This window comes from Camelus dromedarius, chromosome 11 (assembly GCF_036321535.1).
Source record: "Camelus dromedarius isolate mCamDro1 chromosome 11, mCamDro1.pat, whole genome shotgun sequence".
In the NCBI taxonomy this organism is placed as follows: domain Eukaryota; kingdom Metazoa; phylum Chordata; class Mammalia; order Artiodactyla; family Camelidae; genus Camelus; species Camelus dromedarius.
In genome coordinates this window covers 31,568,370-31,589,847 of record NC_087446.1, presented here as the reverse complement: position 1 = coordinate 31,589,847, position 21,478 = coordinate 31,568,370, and the positions used below count along the sequence as shown (strand labels likewise).

At 35.5% G+C, this 21,478-nt stretch overlaps 2 protein-coding genes across 4 annotated transcripts in view; one reads left to right on the top strand and one right to left on the bottom strand.

Moving 5' to 3' along the window:
- The window catches only part of CCDC38 (coiled-coil domain containing 38), a 36,880-nt gene extending 22,317 nt beyond the window's left edge, over positions 1 to 14,563 (top strand). The window contains exons 11-16 of the mRNA XM_064491232.1: positions 2,670 to 2,739; positions 4,147 to 4,298; positions 5,568 to 5,703; positions 10,237 to 10,442; positions 12,310 to 12,403; positions 14,450 to 14,563. Of these exons, the coding sequence (XP_064347302.1) occupies positions 2,670 to 2,739; positions 4,147 to 4,298; positions 5,568 to 5,703; positions 10,237 to 10,442; positions 12,310 to 12,403; positions 14,450 to 14,563 (772 nt within the window). The remainder of the gene's footprint in view (positions 1 to 2,669; positions 2,740 to 4,146; positions 4,299 to 5,567; positions 5,704 to 10,236; positions 10,443 to 12,309; positions 12,404 to 14,449) is intronic.
- Positions 14,564 to 15,608: 1,045 nt separating this feature from the next.
- SNRPF (small nuclear ribonucleoprotein polypeptide F) overlaps positions 15,609 to 21,478 on the bottom strand; it is a 222,400-nt gene continuing 216,530 nt past the window's right edge. For 2 of the 3 annotated variants that reach the window (XR_010383163.1, XR_010383164.1), the window contains exons 8-9: positions 21,145 to 21,270; positions 15,880 to 16,401 (exon numbers count right to left, since the gene is read on the bottom strand). Coding sequence is in view for 1 of the 3 variants with exons in the window: in XM_010989971.3 (XP_010988273.1) it covers positions 15,671 to 15,737; positions 16,337 to 16,401; positions 21,145 to 21,270 (258 nt within the window). In the remaining 2 variants the exon portion in view is untranslated. Of the gene's footprint in view, positions 15,738 to 15,879; positions 16,402 to 21,144; positions 21,271 to 21,478 lie in introns of those variants that run through there. The other variant, XM_010989971.3, reaches the window with a different exon arrangement.

The window sequence follows — 21,478 nt, the reverse complement described above, 5'->3', positions numbered from 1 at the left end:
ACTTATTAGTTCTGGAAATCTTGTTTTTGTTCTTTTGGGGTTTTTAGATTCCTTTGGATTTTCTCTGTAGATCACCATGCTATCTGAAAACAGTTTTATTTCTTATTTTATGATCTGTATGCCTTTTATTTTCTTTTCTTGCCTTATTGCAGTGGGTAGAACTTCCTACATTGAATCAGAGTAGTGGGAAGACATCCTTGCCTTGTTCTCAGTCTGGAGAAGATTCAGGTTTTTGTCATTAAATAAAATGTCACCTGTAGGATTTTTGTAGCTGTAGATACTCTATCAAGTTAAGCAAATCCTCTCTATTCTGATTTTTTTTAGAGTTTTTTTTTTTTAATCACGACTATTGAATTTTGCCCAATGCCTTTTCTGCATCTATTGATGCATACAGTAATATGAAAACATCACATTCGCTCTCTCAGAAAGCTCACCGCTCTCAATGTTTTTCATTTACTCAGCACATATTTATTGAATGCCCTGTAGGCCCAACAATAAATAAAGGACAGTCACTGCCCTCAAAGAGCTTACCATCTCATGAGGCAGACAGACAAGGAATTAGTCAGTCACAATACAATATGATAATGCCATTGGAAGGTTTAGCACAGAGTGCCACAGGCATGCAAAGGACTCAGCCCAGACAAGGGTGATGGAGTGAGAGAGCAAGGGCAGGATCAGTGATCTCCAGATCAGGCAGATCTAAGCTGTGTCTGGTCAGAGGAGAAGGAGTCATGAGGCTACGTTCTGGAAGAGGGAAGGGTCTCCTGGCACAGGGGTGGCAGAGCTTGGCTCTGTTCAGATTGTCTGGGTCACGGGGTAAACATGGGTGAAGCTTGAGGGGTAAATCGGTATAGTATCATGAGCAGGGAAGTGGCGATGCCCTCCTACAGAGTCTGTGCTTTGTTCCAAGTGCCCCAGGGAGCCACTGAGAGTTTTAAGCCAGAGTGTGACCGAGACCCAAGCAGATGTGCATTTTTAAAAACTGGATTATGGTAGTATTTTAGAGAATAAAATGGATAGAGGTAGAGGGGCCACTTAGGAGCCTGTTGTCACAATCCGTCAGATGAGAGAGAATGGACTGCCTCAGCCAGGCAGTGGCAGTGGGAACAAAGAAGGAAAGACTGTGAGACGTCAGGGAAGTGGCACTGACAGGCTCTGCCCACACTTCAGGGGAGCTGTGAGGAAAGAGTAGTCACAACGACTCCCAAATTTCTAGTGTGGCACTGGGTGTATGATGTCATTCAATGATACAGGGAACACAGTAAGGGGACCAGGCCTGAGAGGAAAATAAGGAGTATGATTTTGGATGTGTTCATTTTAGCTCCTTGTTGGACACTCAGGTGGATACTGATGTCCAGTTGAAATTTGGACATTGAAGTCTAGAGTTCAAGAGAAAGAGAGATGTGAGAGGCATTAGTATATTAGTAGTGGTCGAATCCATGAGAGCGGATGAGATCACTCTGAAAGAATGGGTAGAATGAGAGGGGAAGAGGACTGAGCAACCTCAAATATTTCCTTAGAAAAGAAACCCAAAAGGGTAGCAAGAATATCAGAGATGGGGAAAGGTTGATTAGAAAATGTTACCACTGAACCCAAGAAGAGTGGGGTGGATGTCATACCAAGTGCTTTCTCAAGGGATGTTTCCCAAATACCACTTACTGCTATGGTCCTTTCTTAGTTTTCCCACAACTTATTTCCCATTGCTTAAATGGCAGCTCCAGGTAGTTATTTTGTCCCCTCAAACTCAACATGAATGAAGCAAATCTTAGCAAATCTTAATCTTTTTCTTAACTCACCCTTAAACCACTTTCCTGTTAGTGCCACCTCCATTATTCCAGGCTCAAAGACTACAAACGTTGGAGTCATCTTTGTCTCTTCTCTTCTGACCCCAGGAGTGCTCTTTCTACTCTTGGTTCCCATTTCCTTCTTTCATGAATCTCTAGATCCTCCTCCCTACCTCACCCCTTTAGTCACTTTTCCCATCATCACTACCCTCTACTTGAAAGTGTGACTCACCTAGATGACACCAACAGCCACCATCCTCTCTCCCTAGTCCCTGCCCTTTTAATATTGCAATCATTTTCAATTTATCCTTCTTAAAGGATTTTTCCAGAGCCACTTTGCAAGCCATGTAATTATTCTTTAAGGGTGTACCTCATCACCCACCCCACCCACCCTTCAACCAACATTTCCTCAACCTGATCAGAAGATATTTTAAAAGGTAAAATCTGTTTTAAAAAAGACAAAAAATGCATTACTCAAGGTACAAGCTTTGTTTTGAGCACTAGAGCTCATGTTTAGTTTCTCAAGAAGATTGCCTTAAAAGAGACAAAGCAGATGTAGCAATGTAGGTTGTCATGTGTTTGTTTTCTTAAAAAATGACCCTGCTTTATAGATGCAACTCAAACAATTGGTACCATGTATAGCCCTTCCTTGTGGTCTCATTTTTTGCAGAGGTCACCCTTGTCTAAGACTGAATCTGATTTTCTTTTGTATACTCATGGAATCCATGGATTCCTGTAATCAGTAGTTCCCTGAAAGGCTAAACAGGCTATTGAAAAGAACTATGTTATAGTTAGGTTCCAAAGTCAATTTAGAAATAAAAGCAAATCTGTTGACAGAAAATGGCTCAGAAATCAGGCATTTTCTTTTTCTTTTTTCTTTTACAGCCAAGCTGAAAGTATCAGTTCAGAAGACAGTTTGGAATTCTTTTTAGATGATGATATGGACTATGATCTGGTAACCAGATTATCTTTCTTGATTTAAATATTGTGTTTGGTGAAAAGTATAGATGCTCATTTCTTATTCTGAAATTAAAATGTCTTATTCTAAATATTCCATAACTTTCCAGAAGAAAATATGATTTTGATACTGTTCTCCGGTTTTATATATATATATATATATATATATATATATATATATAGTTCATCTTTGTCATCAGACATTTTATGAAAAATAAATGTCAATAAGAAGGTAATAATTTAGGAGATATACATTATCTACAATCTTCCTGTAAAAATAACCATTTTCTGATTGCTTAGCATTTTACTGGGACTTGAGATATATTGGGTAGCTGGACTGTGAGATAAACTGACCTTCAACAAAACAGCCCTTTATGGCTACAAGACTGACTTTGAGTTAACCCCACCTTAAATACACTGCAGAAACTCAAAAGGAACAAAAGACACTTAAAAAACACCACCCATTGTTATATATACATACCTTACCCAAGTCATCTTTTTTTTTTTTATTGTGGAAAAAAACCAAAATTTACCATCTTAACCATTTTCAAATGTACGGTACTGTAGTGTTAACTATAAGCACATTGTTGTGCAGTGGATCTCTAGAATGTTTTCATCTTGCAAAACTGAAACTCTACACCAAATGAATAATTCACTCTAGACCCTGGCAATCATTTTCTGCTTCTAACAGTTTGATTAATTTAGATACCTCATAAAAGTAGAATCACACAGTATTTGTCTTTTTGTGACTGGCTTACTTCACTTAGCCTCATGTTCTCCAGGTTCATCCATGTTGTGTAGCATATGACAGGATTTCCTCTTTTTTTAAGGCTGAATAGATATACCGCATTTTCTTTATCCATCCATCCATCCATCCATCCATGGACATTTAGGTTGCTTCCAGCGCCTGTCTATAGTAAATATGAACACAAGTATGCAAATATCCAAGTCATCTTTTTTAAAAATTAAATTTACTTATTGTAATAAAAGATTATACTTAAAATTTTGGAAAATGTAAAATCATTAAAATTTGGGGAGAAAATGACATTCACTTAGCTTCCTATCTTTCTCATTCTTCTATTCCTTCTCCCTTGCCCTTCCCTAGACCCACCTTTCCCTTTTCCTGTCCTGCCTCTTCTGCTCCATCCCTTATTTCTCTTTTCCTCATCTTCTTCTTCCTTTTCTCCTTTTCTCCTTTTCTAACCTTCATCTCCCTCCAACACCCAAAATGTTCTCTTCCTGAAGGCCAGCTCTCATGTGGAAATAGGTTTCTGTCACTCTCTGCCTATGTCTCCCTCATAATCAGAATGGTATTCCTTTACTCCCTATTGTTTTCTACATAAGTCACAAGTGCATGGGTAGCATAGTTTTAAGTGAATTATATTCTTCATTATTGATTGATTAGGAGCCAGAACTTTATTTCAAAGAACCAGAAGAATTACTTCAAGTCCTCACAGAGCTGGAAGAGCAGAATCTTACTTTGGTCCAATATTCCCAAGATGTAGATGAAAATCTTGAAGATGTAAATAAAAGAGAAAGACTTATACAGGATAAAATGTAAGTTGTTAACAACAAATAGACTTATTCTATTAACCAATTTCTAAACAGAGATAGAGTCCAACTCATTTATGCATGGTCCTATCTTGTGGTCTCTTTGGATTTAGGATGGGATTTTAATTAATAATAGTTTACACTGCAGAGTGTAAAAGGTAGAAGTTATATTTACACAGAATAGGCTCGCTTTAGTTTTAGTCTCTACTTCCTTTCATTTGTCAAAATATTTCCCTAGCTAGCAATAATAAGACAATTTAAAAGATTAAAAAGAACTGAAATATCACCTACTGCCTTAATTTATTCAATGTAGTTTTCACCTTATCATCTGGCTAATCAAATTATGCTTTGGATGATAATGCTAATAAATGCATTTTCCTCAGCTGTGACTCTCAGTTTTTTTGTGACTTAAATATTATATAATTTTATAATGTACATATCAATATAACAGGGCTGTTATAAAAGGGCTATCTGTTGGGAAGGAGGCTGGATTTGATAACTCACAAAATTCCTTCCAATCTAAAATTTTATATTATTACAATTTTGGAAAATAGCTTTGAGTCACAGAGAATAGGTCTTTATATCTATTCATTATAAAAATGTGTAGAACCTTTTTGGGAAGTCTTCTGGACCAAAAGATGGCAATCTATTTAAATAATAAGTCAAAATACCCTGAAGTTCAGAACAAATTAACTTATTCAGAAGTTAAAAACCTACAATCATAACCTTACAGCTACCCATTACGATTACCACATCCTTTTAATCCTTGTCTCCTCTCCCCAAATCCTCCTGACAATATGATTTGGAGGGATGGGGTGGGTATGGTTGGGCAGGAAAAGGGGATCTACATCAGACTTCATCTCTAGAAGATCTATACTAGAATCTAGGTAAGGAGTCCAGGGTCTCTACTTTTCCCACTGGCTCCGCAGATATTCTGATTATCAGCCAGGTTTGAAAACCTTGACATAATAGGTCACGTCACAACTTGGGTTCCCAACACCTCAGCTCTGCCGCTTTCTATGTGGGGGACTCAGTGGAACCACAAAAGAAGGGGAAGGGAAGAAAATGCTTCCTGATGGAAGTTTAAACACATCTGTGCATTTATTTTTCTCATTTTAACCTGAAAAGTTGCTTGGACTTTGGCAACATCTTTTGGCTTGCTAGTCATAAGATGTTGACATATGATCTGAAGAGAGTGTTGGAAGCTCCTGACTGATGGTTTATTTCACTAAACCACAAATTACCTTCAAGGGTCTCTTTCTTCTTTTGCAACAGAAATACCAACATAGAGTTTCTTTTGGAGCACAAGGAAATGCTTAAGGCTAACTGTGTAAGAGAAGAGGAAAAAGCAGCAGAACTGGAACTAAGGTCCAGGCTATTCAGTTTTGGAGAATTTAATTCAGATGCTCAGGTAATCATTCTTTGCCTGTATTTGGCTCATGACAGTAATAGTTTCCATTCCCTGTGTACTAAGCATTGGAATAGGGAAATTAAGACACCCCACAAGTCCCAGGTTGATGGTAGAGGCAGAAAACTAGCTTGGAATTACCTTGTCAGTATGTAACAGTCAACTTACACAGTAGATAGAAAGCATACAAATTGGCACTGGAGTTCCCTTAAAATGTTATAAAGTATGATGTTGAGATTTCCTCCCTATAAAAACATTTCTTTTAGTCAATATACATATTACTATACATATGAAGTAGTTCACTGCCTGTGATCATTTTGGTATTAATTTAAGGAGCAAATAATTAACAAGGGAAGCACTGAATCAACATGAATATCTGCCTAACTTGTTATCATTTGTGGCCTCTTTGGGGCCTGCAAAGATTCATCATCAGAGCACCTGTGACATACACTGTGCTTATTTCTATTTACATGTTGGTCTCACCCAGCTGGATACAAATCCCTAGAGGGCAGGGACTGTCTTACCCTTTCCTAGTTAGCTAATACAGTGTCTTCATAAAGTAGGTGCTCAATAAATGTTTGTTGAATGAATGGTTAGGTTAGTTTTAAGACCCATAACAAACTCGTTATCATTGGTTCCCTTGTGAAAACCTCAAATGAAATAAATTCAAAACTCATATGTGAAGCTAATATCACACTTACGGTTATGAACTTGATTTTCAGACAGAGGTAGATTTAGGGGAGCTCTAACAGAAGATGACTGTGCTCCTCTACCCAGAGGTGGGCAGGGTCACAGAAAGCAAAACTGTTTATGGCTCCTTCACAACACACATTTCCTAGAGTGGAAAGGACAGGGTTGTGCACTGCTAGGGCAAGAAGCATGATGACAGCCACCTTTCAGTTCTTCAATGCTTTTCTTTTTTTTTTTTAAACTGTTCTTTTTTATTGTGGTAAAACATATATAACACAAAATTTACCATTTAGCCATTTGAAGTGTACAGTTCAGTTACACTAAGTATGTTTGCAGTATTGTATACCCATCACCACTATATTTACAGTTTTTCATCATCTCAGATAGAAACTGTACCCATTAAACAGTAATTCCCCATTCCATCTTCCAGGCTCTGGTAACCTCTCTTCTACTTTATCTATAAATTTGCCTATTTTAGGTGCCTCATACATATGGAATCATATAGTATCTCGCCTTTTGTATCTGGCTTATTTCCCTTAGTATGTTTTCAGGGTCCATCCATGTTATAGCATGCTTCAGAATTTCTTTCTTTTTTATGGCTGAATAATATTCCATTGTATTTTCACACCACAATTTGTTTCTCCATCCATCTGCTGATGGACACTTGGGTTGTTTCCACCCTTGAATTCTGTTTTCAATTATTCTGAAGCTGAACAACATGAAAAATGTCAGGTAAATATCAGTGGTATCTTCTTGTGCCCCCAACCAAGTCCCTTTCATGCAAACTTAGGGTGGCTATGAAAAAAGTGGCAAAAGAGGCAACTACATCTCTAACTGGAGAAGATAGAATTGATGTGAAAATTACTTTTTAAAATACAATCAAAAATGTATGTCAGATAATCTTTGAGATGTTTTGGTTACATGTGTAATTCTGGCATTCATGTATTCCACTCTGGGAAAATAGGGCTAATAATTTATAGTGTCTCCTAGAGATGTGAAATGCTGGGACAGACAAAGGGGAGGCAGAGCAGGAAAACTGGCAGCAGAAAAGTATTCTTTTTTAGAATTTTCCTGCTTACCCACTTCCATTCTTTTATGTATTGAAATGTGCAAAACATAATCCTTTATGAGTAAATAAGCATAGCTGTGCCTAATTTTGATATTATCATAGTTACTTTGAAGCTATAACTATAAAATAAATATTTCATTCTTTTAAAACTTCCACACTCTAAACTGTACTTAATCCTCTAAAAACATTTTTCCTCTATTCAATATTTTACTTTTAAAATACAACTTTAAATTAAACTGTAATTTGAAAAGTGCACAAAGTGTTAAGCTTATCTCTCAAGGAAATCCCCCCAAAGTGAACACACCATGTACTACCCCCAGAAGCCTCCCTCAAGCCCCCTTCCAGTTTCTGCCATACACCCAAGATGACCACTATCCTCTCAGCACCAATTAGTTTACATTTTTTTAACTTTATAAAAATGGAATCATGTAATACATGTTTTTTTCTCTCAACATTACATTTGTGAGATTCACACATTTTGTGCAGCTGATGGTTCATTTTCACTGAACATGAAATGGAATGTAAGCTATTCTCTTGCTCAATTTACAGAATGTCCTCATCTCTGGATTTACTGTTCTTTGGTATGCGGAGCTAATCAAGTTCAACTGGGAGAGTTGTTTATAGTCAGCACTCAGCAGAATGTGACATGGATTAAAATTACATTGTCCTTGAGTTGGAAAGGACTTTAAATGTCATCTAAGTATCTTCCCCCATCCTCTATCCAGTTTGATACAGTTATTCCTCCTAAACTTTGCTCTGGGTAGATCACTTCCCATTCACTGTTGAAGACATCGAGCTCTTACCCAGTATTCAGAGTCTTCCACAGTCCTATCCCACTGCACATCACCAAGCAGCAGCTCCTCCTCCTTACAGCCTCTCTTGGCTGCCCCTCCTCCAAGGTGCTCTGGGCTAGGCCTGCCATCTGGTGGCAGCTCCAAGGATGGGACTGACACTTCACTGTCATCGGTAGGCCTGTGCCTTGAGCTCCTTTTTTTCTTTGTCCTTCTGCTCTGTTGGGCCAGGCCCTCAATCTCGTTTTCATACAAGGGTATTTTCTTTAACCTTACTCCCCAATCCTATTTCTTACACTGTTCTTATCTTAAGAAAGTTATGTCTCCTTATATTTTCCTCTCTTGTTTGACAGAGGGAACTTAAAAAGAAAACAAGACATCCTGAAAGGATGCTGCCCATCCATCTCTAAAGCTCGTTTTAAGTGTTCAAGAGGTCTCCTCCAAAAACATCCATCAACTACTAATCATTGTCATATGAAAGATGTCCTCTCAGAATATATATTTAAATGACTCACATTGTACTAATTTTTTTCGCATCCAATGTACAATATTTTAGCCCCATGAGTTACTTTTATTTTTTTCCTTTTATATTTTTCTGTATATGTAAAGTTTCTAAAAGGAGTGTGTTATTAATATAAACAGGGAATATAATAGGTGTTATTTAGAAAGGGAGAGGAAAAAGCAGCTTAATGGCAAATAGGGCTTTTACCTTTTTTTTTAACTTTTTCCTTTTATGTTATTTTGTACTTCTCCAAATTTCCTAAAAGAGGCATGCTTTAAATATAAATAGGAAATACAATAAGTGTTAGTTTAGGAGAGAAAAGTGGGGGCTTTATGGTAAATAGGACCATCAGAAAGCTTGTTATACTAGGAGGTGGGAGAGACAAGCTTGACTTGTAATTAAGTGCTGGTGGCTCTGGAAGGCGTCTGTGGTTTCAGAAGGGGTTCCCCATGGCTCCTGGAGCCACATCTGTAGAGTATTATTTGTCTTTGGCTTTATGGTGATTCTCATCTTCTTGAGCAGACGCAGGCATGGGGGCAGGATGCTACCTGGAGAGCAACTTACTTTGCCCAGCAGTTTATTGAGATCCTTTTATCTGCGAATGCCGGGTACACAATGGAGAAACAGGAAGAGTGTTTTTTTATGGTCCCAAAACATGTTACCTACAAGCTCGAGCAACTCTACCAACAGTTAAAAAGGCGCAGTGGCCAGGTACAGGGATTAAGCAAGGTTTGGTTTAAGCCTCTGCTGAGATTAGAATACTGCAATGGCTTCCCAATGGAGAGAGTGAAAACTCCTCAGAAGGTTTTGTAGGCCAGCCTGGGAATCTGTTTATTTGTAACTTTTTTTTCCTCTCAGAGAATGCATTCATTTATTCAGCAAACATTTATTAAGTGCACAGTTACACGCAAGGCGCTGTTCTAGATATAAGTCTAAGAAAAAGCTCCTGCCTTCCAGGTGCTTACAGTCTAGGAGGGAAAGAAAATAAGGCATGTATGCAAATAACTATCATACAGGAATTGAATTTTAGCAATTAGAGTAATAAGTGCAAAAAAAAAAAAAAAAAAAGCGGGCTCACACACTGTGCTGCAAGGAAATGCATTGGAGTGACCAAAAAAAAAAAAAAATTGAAACATGTATGTTGCTTCTACTTGAATGGACTTCTGATACACAAAAACATAAACATTCAAGCAAAAAGACAGTCGGTCCTATTAAATTACTTGTTATGTCTAGACTGAAATATTTTTAGAGAAAATAATCCAAAGTGTTACTACAGTAATGATCTGACTATAAATTATGATATAAATTCACTGTTGCATTTTCTCACTGTTCTATGTTGTATTAAAGTTTTTCTTTGAAAAAAGGAAAACAGTAGCACATAAAAGCCTTTTCACTATAGTACAGTAAAATGGAATTTTACATTTATTGAAATGAACAAGCACATAGTAATGAAATGTTTTCTGCTCCTTTCTTCTTAATCTCAGGAAAAGCTGATAGACTCTCTTAGTAAAAAAATTAATCAAGTGTATAAAGTCTGCATTGGAGATGCTGAGGTCGGCAGCCTCAACCCAGTTCAAAAGCTGGTAAAAGTCGAGTCTCGCCTGGTGGAATTGAGTGATCTCATTGAATCCATTCCCAAAGAAAATGTGGAGGCAATTGAGAGGATGAAACAGAAAGAACGACGGCAGAAGTACAGTCACTATCTTATGATATCAGTGTAGTGAAAGACTTACTAAGAAGCTGTTTTTGCTTGGATCCCACAAACATTGAGTTGGTCTCTGTTATATGGCAAGTCTCTGTTATACAGAGACACAGCAGAACCAAACCCAGCTCTGCCCTCCTCATAGAGCTATTATTTAGTGTGGAGACAAATTCATCAAGTATGCTTAAGAAATAAATATGCCGTTATCAATGGTAAAATGAGCATTGTGAAGGAAGGAGTTCGCCAGGGGCAACTGACATAGTCTGGGATGCGCGAAGGGTCCTTCTAGCCTGAAAAAGTGAATTTTCAGAATGAATATTCACTACTTACATGAAAATTTTCAAAGAACTATCACATGGAAGGAGGACAACACTTGTGGTGAACGACCTAAAGCACAAAATTAGGAGCACTTCACTGGAAAACTACAAGGAGACTCAATCTTTTAAGTCAAGAAACAACCAAAGAATTGTTTGAAAGTCAGAGCCATGTAATGAGGGTTTTCCTCAGTTCCTAACTGCCAACACTTACACACATAGCATTTACTTGTTAATTTGTTTATTCCTCAAGACAATCTCATAAAGATTATCATCTCTGGAGCACATACCACCACCCTCACCCGCCCCCCTCCAGGTCCCCACATCTTTGAGTAGCTTGGGGCCTTAGTCAGGCCACATAACCTGTCTAAAGCTTCAGTTTCCTTATCTGTAAAATGGCAGTAATAATGGTACTTATCCCATAGGATTGTTGTGAGGATTAAATTAAATAATCTATGTAAAAGTACTAAAGCATGCTTGGCATATAATTAAGCACTCAAATATTAGCCGTTAAAATTAGCCTCTTTGTTACTGCTTACTACTTTACTGGGGTGGGGGGATGGATACTGTTTCCCCCATATAAAATCAAAGTTTACAATATATTAAGGTGACCCTGATGGAATTTTATTGAATATAAAGCAAATTTTTAAAGAAATTATAAATGAAAGATCACTCCTTCCATAAGATGACCTTTGACTAATTACACTAACAGCATTTTTTTCACAGTAGTAAATATATTCTCACTGAACTGTAATTACCACTATTTCCAGTAGTGAAACAAGAATCTAATTCCAATTATTTATTATTCTTAACAAAAGGAGAATTTTTGTGGATTGTCTCATGGTTTGGAGGTACCTAACAGCTAATTTTGCATTAAAAAATGTTCAGTGAATGTTACACTGATAATTATACACATCCATTAAGTAACTATCACTTGTTGAGTGATCATTCTGCACCAGGCAGTGGACTAGGCAGTTTGTACAGGTCATCTAATTTTACCCTCACAACAATCCTAAATAGAACAAAGACAAATAGTATTTCTTGGTCTTAATTTGAGGATAACATTCAAAGAGATTTACTGGAAAGTACATTTTCATGGTAATCCATTGAACTATATACACATGTGATTTGTATACTTTTCTGCACGTTATACTTCAAAAAAAAGGTTTAAAAAGAGAGGAAACTGCTGGAAGTTAATTCAAGTGGCTGTCATACAGACTAACAGTGAAGTACTGAACTCTAAGTGGAATGACAAGAAGGCTTTGCTGAGGTGCCTGTTTTAAACCAAGATCTGGGTAGATTTTACTTCTTCCAAAATGGTGACATGCACTTTCTTTCCATTTCAACACAAACAGGATTTGTTGTTGAGATTTCACCTGAATATTCAAACTCCACAGTTACGGGTGAAGATGAAGTCTTATTTTTATTTAAACTTAAATGAGATCTTGTAATATTCAGATAATTCTTTACCAAATAGTAATGATATAAGTCTTTTTTACTTCCTGTAATTTATAGTTAGAACAATGTCTTCCTCTCGACAGATTGCGTGAAGAGAAAATGAAAGAAAAACAAAAACACCAGGAGGAAAGGCTAAAAGCTGCTCTGGAAAGAGCAGTAGCACAACCAAAGAAAAAGGTTTGTGTTTTGTTATTAATAAGTCCAGCTACATCAATGTGTGTTTCTGTGTTATTAAAACAAAATACCTAATTAATCTAATTTATCCAAGTTGAACTTCAGTAAGATTGCTGACAGCTTCAACTGACTACTCTCTGGTTCATTGATAATTTCAGAATAATTCAAATTACTGGGTCTACAGTTCTCCATTAGACTCATTTTTTTAGTAAAAGAAACCTCTCCTCTCTCCTCTTTTTCTTTACCTCCAGGTGCATGAAACTAGAGAATTAAAAAAATAATAATAACTGAATTACATATAACTGGATTTTCTAATCCTCACATTGTAAAAATGAGATTTATAGTTGAAATTTAAAATGATTTACCCAGAGTCACTTCAGATTTAACAGCAGAATCTGACCAGAAGTCAAGGTTTTTCATATTGCAAGATTACCTGTTCAATAAGTTTAGCACTGGGCAGTCATCAAATGCATGTGGTCCGTGACTCCCCCAGGGTGTGAAGGGCCTTTTGTTTCTATATGCCACTCTTCCTCCTCTGAGTTAGAGTCTGAAATATATTCCAGGGAGGCAATTTCATAATTATCTACAAAGCTAACGTGGACATTGATTCTTATCACAAGCATAGCTAACTTACAGTGAATGCTTATTGTGTGCCTTACAACCAGCCTTTGAGGTTAAGTACTTAAAGTTCTGAAGTATGGTAACTGTTAATACGTACTACATCAAAAAGTGATGATTACTTTCATTTTATTTAAACAAGCATTTCATTTTTAAAGGTCTGTACTTACCTAGTCAACTCTACCTATGAAGACCTGTCTTGTCCTCTCCTCCCAAGAGAGAATTAACTATTCATCACCTTGCTAGGTGTATATACTATTATTCACTAAACCCACCAAATTAAAGTGATTATTTTTGAATACATCCATCTTTCCTTCTAGACCATGAATGAGTTTTACGACCTTAGTATTCCCAATGTCTGGCACATTGTCGACACTTAATAAATGTGTATTGAATTAACAGACTAAAAATGAGAATGAAAACTAAATCTGGAAGAAAAACTTTTTTTTAAATGTTGATAAGTCAACAATGTATGATCTCTGACAGAAGTTTTTACCCAGTTAGGATACTTCATCACTGGCAATTTTCTTAGACAGAAATTAATGATCAAGGATATCAAAGGAAACCATTGATAGTGAAAATAAAACTGACTTAGAAAAGGAATTTAAGGATTCCAGTCCTCAAGGGACATTTTTGTTGTATAATGAAGGGGAGGATTCCTATTGTTATTTAGTTCCCTGGAGCCAGGAATACCAGTCTGCAATGCAGGGGACAGTCACACACAGGGTTGGTGCCCCTTTTGAGACACAATGGAGATGTCCCATCAAATTTTATGTCCAACTGAATATAATAGTTTTCTTATCCATTTAATTTACATAAATCAGATATAAAAGCAAAACAAAAAAAAGGGGCGGAGACTAAAAAAGAAAAATCAGAGTGATATACTTGAGTATATGCCCCAGAAAGAATAGGGGTGCATCCCTGGTGTCCCTAAGTCTCTCCTGGTGGGAACACCTCCAAAAGCCAAAAGGATTACTAGTACTTAAGAAGACAGTACGTGGTTTTCTCAAGTTTTTGTTTAACAGGATTTTTAAATGTCAGTCAACTGGTGCTCAGGAGAGGAAAAGTGATCTAACCAATGGAGGAGAAACTAGCTGTAGCAGTACTGAGAAATGAAATGTTGGCCTCAAACATGGTGTTTTTCTAGGCTTACCATATATGAAATATAAGCTATTTGATGACTTTACCTAAATCCTCCCACTTCCCCATAAAACCTAACTGCTCTGTCTTCTGCATACTACGACACTCCATTTGTTAACTCTGCCTACACTGGACATCCATTAGGTTTTCAATACCTTTGTAATTTTAATTATTTGCTATTTTAAACTATATTATTCTTTGGAGAAATTGAAGTTAATATTAGTATTTTAGTTATACTTCAATAGAAAATGGTTATGTGAAGAATATCAAATATTTTTTCTTTTGTTTCAGCTGGGAAGACGACTTATTTATCGTTCAAAACCTCCATCTGGTAACAAACATGAACTACTTTTAGTCAAGGATACGAAAACAAAATCACTGGAGGAAGAATATTTCTTCACTTGAATAGGAGCAGTAAGACATTTACCAGAATGCTTAAGGACTATTTTATAGATTTTGCTTTTTAATAATGGCATTATTCTGCCCCATATGGAAGCCTAACCAATTTAAGAAGACAGGCCCTTATTCTAAAAGGTCCTTAGGACTGGAAATAGGAGTTATTTCCTTTTGTTGAAGACATTTATTATCTATCCTAACCATTATTTTATATAGCTAAACTTTTACATCTATACTTTCTATTGTCCCAGTTGGAGATACAAATCCAAAGTTACTTTATTGATGTAACCATATGGTGAATGACCATTTAAGTGTAATAATGGCATCTCTGACTACATGAGACTTTAAAAGATCTCTTTTTCAACCAGCCCACAGGGAAGTTCATAGTGTACATTTTATTACTGTGGAGTATACATTTTAACAATGTACACCTCTAAAATACAGGTTTTGTGGAGTTTAAAACTTAGATGAAAACCAACAGATTATGTTCTCCAAACATTTGAGATTGTTTTTTAATTCATATTAGGGAGTTCTGTTCAGAAAACTTAATTCTTTTAAGTGAACAAACCATATGCCTTCACCCTAAATATCAGTTCACAATTTGTTATGTTCTATATTCAAAATCATTTTAATTTTCAGGTAATGTTTCAATTTTAGATATAATATGTACATCATTTAGCTTATAATGATACAGAATTAACATGTAATTTTTTTGACTACTAAGGAAAATAATACAATCTATATTAATTCTATGAAAATATTTAACTTTATGTATGTCAAAAGTGGCTCAAAAATAACTTTAAAAGAATGGTTGCTTTTAAGTTTCAGTTAATATGTAATTACAGATAAGGGCTTAAGTTCATCTTCATAAACATTTATAAAGCATAAAAATGTCCCTTATAGAAAAAAAAATACAGCATTGGGCTTATATGAAAACCAACTTGAATAAAGCTAGATAGCTTTTAAACCATTAGTTCTGTGAATAATCTTTCAGTTCTTTCAACATCTGAACTCTGCATGCAAATATCTGAATATGAACAGCTCACAGTCAAGATGAAAAACAAACAGATCTTTATTGTCTACAAATATATATAAAAAAATTCCCCCCAAAAGACGCTATTCTCTCATTTCCCCATCTTCTTCCTCTTCTTCAACACCCCTGATATAAAGGACATTATTACACCTGTAAACAGAAAAACAGTCCATTTTGTTGTTCCAACCAGAAACCACATATTACTATTACTAGACTTTTTCATTTCAAAAATATGAATGCTAAATTTACAACATATCATTTCTTTCTCGTTTTAAAAAAATTTACTTTTGTTAAAAAGCACATGGTACTCATTTTTCTACCATGTGGTTGTTATACAATGATATCTGTATAATCTTCCAAAGGGAATAATGACTAGAATTTGGAGGTGTGAAGCTAGTTGTAGAAAATAAATATAATACAAAAATCCCTAACAGCAGCCAGACCCACCTAAAATTTAAAAACCAAGCTCTTGTGTCTAAAACCACTGAAAAAGGTACAGTTAAGAGCTAGGAAGTTTAATTTCAACACTAGAAAAAAAATCTTAATGAATAGCTCCAAAATACTTAAATCTGCTTTGTCAAGTTTAATGATTTCAAGACTCTTAAAGTCTAGTAGTAGAATATTATATTAAATTAATAGTGATTTTTTTTAAAAGTAATTCTGAGATTGGGGCACTAATTAATTTATTTAAACAAGTATTTCTAATGCTCACCAGTAACTCCTTATATATACTATTACTGTTTTGTTACCTTATTAAAACTTCACCCAGGTGTCCAGACAATGCTCCATCTATGTATTCTTCTGTGTTTGCAAGCTTTAAATAAAAAGAAAATGTATTAATATAATCATATAGGAGGAAAATAGTATTACACACCTAATACTGGTGAGAGGACTTATTAACTGAGACCTTTTGGTACCAACACTCACATTTATCAATAATCAATAATTAGAAGATCAGCTTTCTATTATCATTGTAGTACTTTTTGGTTTCATATATTCAGTAAAGTTTTACATTGATGGATATAGAACTAATATATAATAAAGTTCATTTCAACGCAATTTTTTAAGTTTCTCAGTAACGTATTATTTCTTTCTATTAAATGGTAAACAACATGTTGAGGAAGAGTCTCCAATTTACGAATAAGCTGTGAATAACTCAGTTCTAAAGAACCAGGTATCAACTTTTCTTGGAGTAATAGCATTATATCATTTTGAGGAACCCAATGGATACAAAAGCTATGGCTAAAATACCAAACACTTTTATATTAGTCAACAACCAAACCAAAGAACTGAATAAGAATTTTTTAAAATTATGTGCTAATAAACAGGAAAGAACAAGTTCTTGAGGTTAAACAATTAAGAGTGAACTTCACAGTTATTTCAGAGAACTTTATTATTTAATTTTACATCAACATGTTTAGCTTTCTTTCTATACATAGGTAATAAACTTTACTTGCAGTTTTTAAAAATTATGATCAGCACTACTGGGACTCACAAAAGAAATCAACAGGAGAGATAGGAAAGAAGGAAGTTTCCTTCAGTAACTAGGCAAGTAGGCAAAGAGAAAGAAAAAGGGGGCTTAGAGAAGATGTGAGGTGAGGCATTTAAAACATGTTAGTGAATTAATAAATGGTACTGGACATTATTCTTTCCCCTGTAGAGAAAAGAAAGTAACCTCTTATACCCAAAGGATATGGCTTTGTCTGAAAAAACGTGGCTATTGAGATAATCAGTTTTCTATGTAACAGCTCTCAGAAATAATGTATTAACATCAACTAATTTTGTGGGTGGGTATAGCTCAGTGATAGAGCGCATGCTTAGCATGCACAAGGTCCTGGATTCAATCCCTAGTACCCCATTTAAAAAACAAACAAACACCAAAACTTGTAACATCAACTAATTTTTTTTAAAAAGTGATTATTTTCAGCAGATGTTCACCAAAATTTAACTGGTTTCTAAATCATATAATTCTCCAAAGGCCTTCATTACATTTTTAAAAATTGAACTATAGCTGATTTACAATATTGCATTAGTTTCAGATGTACAGCAAAGTGATTCAATTATATATATATACTTTTTCCGATTCTTTTCCATTATAGGTTATTACAAGATATTGAATATAGTACCCTGTACTATACAGTAAATCCTTGTTTATTTTATTTATAGTGGTGTGTATCTGTTGATCCCATACTTGTAATTTATCTTCCCCATTCCCCTTTGTTAACCATGTTTGTTTTCTACATCTATGAGTCTACTTTTGCTTTATAAATAAGTTCATCTGTATTATTTTTTAATTCCATATATAAATGATACATAATATTTGTCTTTTTCTGTCTGACTTCACTTAGTATGATAATCTCTAGGTCCATCCATATTGCTGCAAATGGCATTATTTCATTATTTTGTATGGCTGAGTAGTATTCCATAGTGTGTGTGTGTGTGTGTGTGTGTGTGTGTGTGTGTGTGTGTGTGTGTGTATAAACACACACATCTTCTTTATCCATTCATCATCTATCGATGGACACTTAGATTGCTTCCATGTCTTGCCAATTATAAACAGTGATGTTATGAACATGGGGTGCATGTACTTTTTGAGTTAAGAGTTTTCATCTTTTTTGGATCTATGTCTGGGGGGGGATTGCTAGTTCACATGGTAACTCCATTTTTAGTTTTTTAAAGAATCTCCATACTGTTCTTCATAGAGGCTGTACCAATTTACATTCCGACCAACAGTGTAGAAGGGTTTTCTTTTCCTTGCACCCTCTCCAGCATTTATTATTTGTAGACTTTTTCATGACGGCCATTCTGACTGGTGTGAGGTGATACCTCACTGTAATTTTGATTTGCATTTCTCTAAATAATTAGTGATGTTGAGCATCTTTTCATATGCCTTTCTTCTTTGGAGAAATGTCTATTTAGGTCTTCTGCTCATTTTGATTGCACTGTTTGTTTTTTGGTGGGTTGTTTTTTTTTTTTTTGAGTTATATGAGCTGTTTGTATACTACCACATTTTAAATAAAATTCAAAGTTCTTACAATCTCTTAAAAGGCATTCCCTGACTACCATTCCAACCTTTCTATCATTCATCCCTTAACTCACTCTGCCCTGGCCTTCTTGCCATGCCTTGAACAGAAAAAGCATGTATCTGCCACAAAGCCTTTGCAACTTGCTGTTCCCTCAAACTGGAATGCTCTTTTCGCAAATATCTTCAGCTGCTAATTCAATTCTGGTCTCTGCTTAACTTTGCTTTCTCAAGAGAGGCTTTCCCTGGCTATCCTATCTAATACGCATATTTTTGTCACTCCATTCTCTGTTTCTGCTTTTTCTCCAAAGCATCTATAATTACCTGATATCACATCACATTATATTACCATCTCCCACCACTAAAACATAATCTTCTTGAAGGCAGGGACTTTTGTTTTGTTTACTGGTGTATTCACAATGCCAGGCACATAATGGGCTCTCAATAAATACTGACTGAGCAAAAAAACAAACTCAAAAGCATCATAATGTTAGTTACTCTGAGATACATTTTGTAAAAATGGTAGGCTCACTAGGAAGCTACATTACTTGTAAAACCAAACATTTGATGGGTATTTGTTCTTCCTTTCTTTTAATGAGATATAATTCCTATAGCAAAAATTCTCTTTTAAAGTATACAAGTCAGTGGTTTTTAGTATACTTATAAAATTGTGTAATTATCACCAGTATCTAAGTTTGCAACATTTTCAGCAAATAGGTACAGTCTTCAGATTTTTCTATGGCCTAAGTAAAAGATTCTTGCTTAGAAAATTTTCCAGGCCAAAACCATGCTCTATAAGAACTTCAAGGATCTGAGTGTCATCTGTTCAGGTGGCAAACTCTTAACTTAAGGAAAATCTCAGCTTTGAGCCTACAAACACTACTAAAACAGAATACCTGGAATCATGACTGGACTGACCACCTATTTAGGCAAGCTTTAAAGTTCATTTATTAGCATTAATTAGTCACATAAATGCCTAAGCTTCAGCAAAATATAACCTCAAACTGTTCCCTCAAAACCTGGCTGGACACTATTATAATCAAGCAACAACAACAATAACAACAACTAAACACCCCAATTTTAAAATGGGCTGAAGACATGAACAGGTATTTTTCAAAAGATATGTAATCAATTAATAAACACAAAAAAGATCTCAAAATCACTAATCATTAAGGAAATGCAAATTGAAACAATGAGATACCACTTCACACTCATTAGGATGACTATTTATAGTTAAAAAAAGAAAATAACAAGTGTTGGTGAGCATGTTAAGAAATTGGATTCCTTGTACATGGAGTGTAAAATGGTGCAGCTGCTGTGGAAAAGTCTGGAAGTTCCTCAAAAAATTGTACAAAGAATTACTGTAAGATCTGGCAATTCCATTTCTGGATACAGATCCAAAAGAACTTAAAGCAGAGACTCTAACAGGTATTTGTACACTTATGTCCACTGCATTATTCACAACAGCCAAAAGGTGGAAACAATCCAAATATCCACCAGGAGAAGAATGGGTTAAAATGCAATATATATAGTTGACCCTCAAACAACATGGGCTTGAACTGCACTGATGCAGAACCACAGATATGGAGGGCCAACTATGGACTCGGCATCTGTGGATTTCAGTATACCACATTCCAGATAGGTCCTGCAACCAGTCCCCTAAGGATTCCAAGGGACAACTATATACAATGGAATATTATTTCAACCATAAAATTCTGATACATGCTACAACATGGATGAACCTTGAAAACACCATGCTAAATGAAACATGCCAGACACAAGAGGACAAATAAGATTCCACTTATATGAGATACCCAGAATAGACAAAAAGAATAGTGTATACCAGGGAATAGGGGGCATGGGGAGTTACTGTTTAATGTGTACAGAGTTTCACTTTGGTATAATGAAAAAGTTCTGGAAATGGGTAATTGTGATGTATGCACAACAATGTGAATGTAGTTAATGCCAGTGAGTTGCACACTTGAAAAGGTTAAAGTGATAAATTCTGTAATATATATTTTACCACAATGCTAAAAAAAAAAAAAGACCAACCTGGCTGAAACATTTACAGAAGCTAGTTTAACAGACATGTAGTCAGTTCATCAATTCCTTTGGTCAGTCTGTCTTCTCCCTCAGGAATTGCTTTCATCAAATTACTTTGATGTTGTGAATTCATCATTCATCAAAGACTTAAGAATTTCACTTAAATTCTCCCTCAGAGCTAAGTGCTAGGAAAAGTTTTGCTTTTTCCTCAAACTAAGAGCAAAAGTTCTCTTATGGCATTGTGAATCAAATGTCTCAGTTATTCTTACTTTAACCACTAAGTCAAATCTGTGACTCAACTTTGGCTTAACATGTCTTCATAAACACTTCATCACAATTATAATATCTCCCTGGCCTTGACTTTATTCCTGAATTTTGCTTTACGTTTTTCAGCTAAATTATATACTTGTAAGTCACACTAAATCTTTGAAGAATACGGTGTCAAAAAATAAATATAATTTAATAATCGTAATTTATAACTCTTCAGCTTACCTGCATGTTCATATAGCCATCTACAGATACCAGGTAGCCTTTGTACTCCATTCCCCACTTAAGTTTCACCATTACTGGCTTTCCTGTTAATCCGTTGAGGAAAGGTTTGGGGTTGAGGGGCAAACTCTGTACAAAGAACAAAGCACACACACACACACACAAAATCCAATTATTTTTTTTTAGCTTGGCTTCCATTACCTACTCTCTTCTCTACCAAATCACCAATATTTTATGGTATCCAAATGAAGCACTCTTGACTCTGACTCCCTCTAGCTTTATTACATAATTTTCACTTTTACTTGTTGAAGAGCATCAGAGAAATTTAAATACTCAA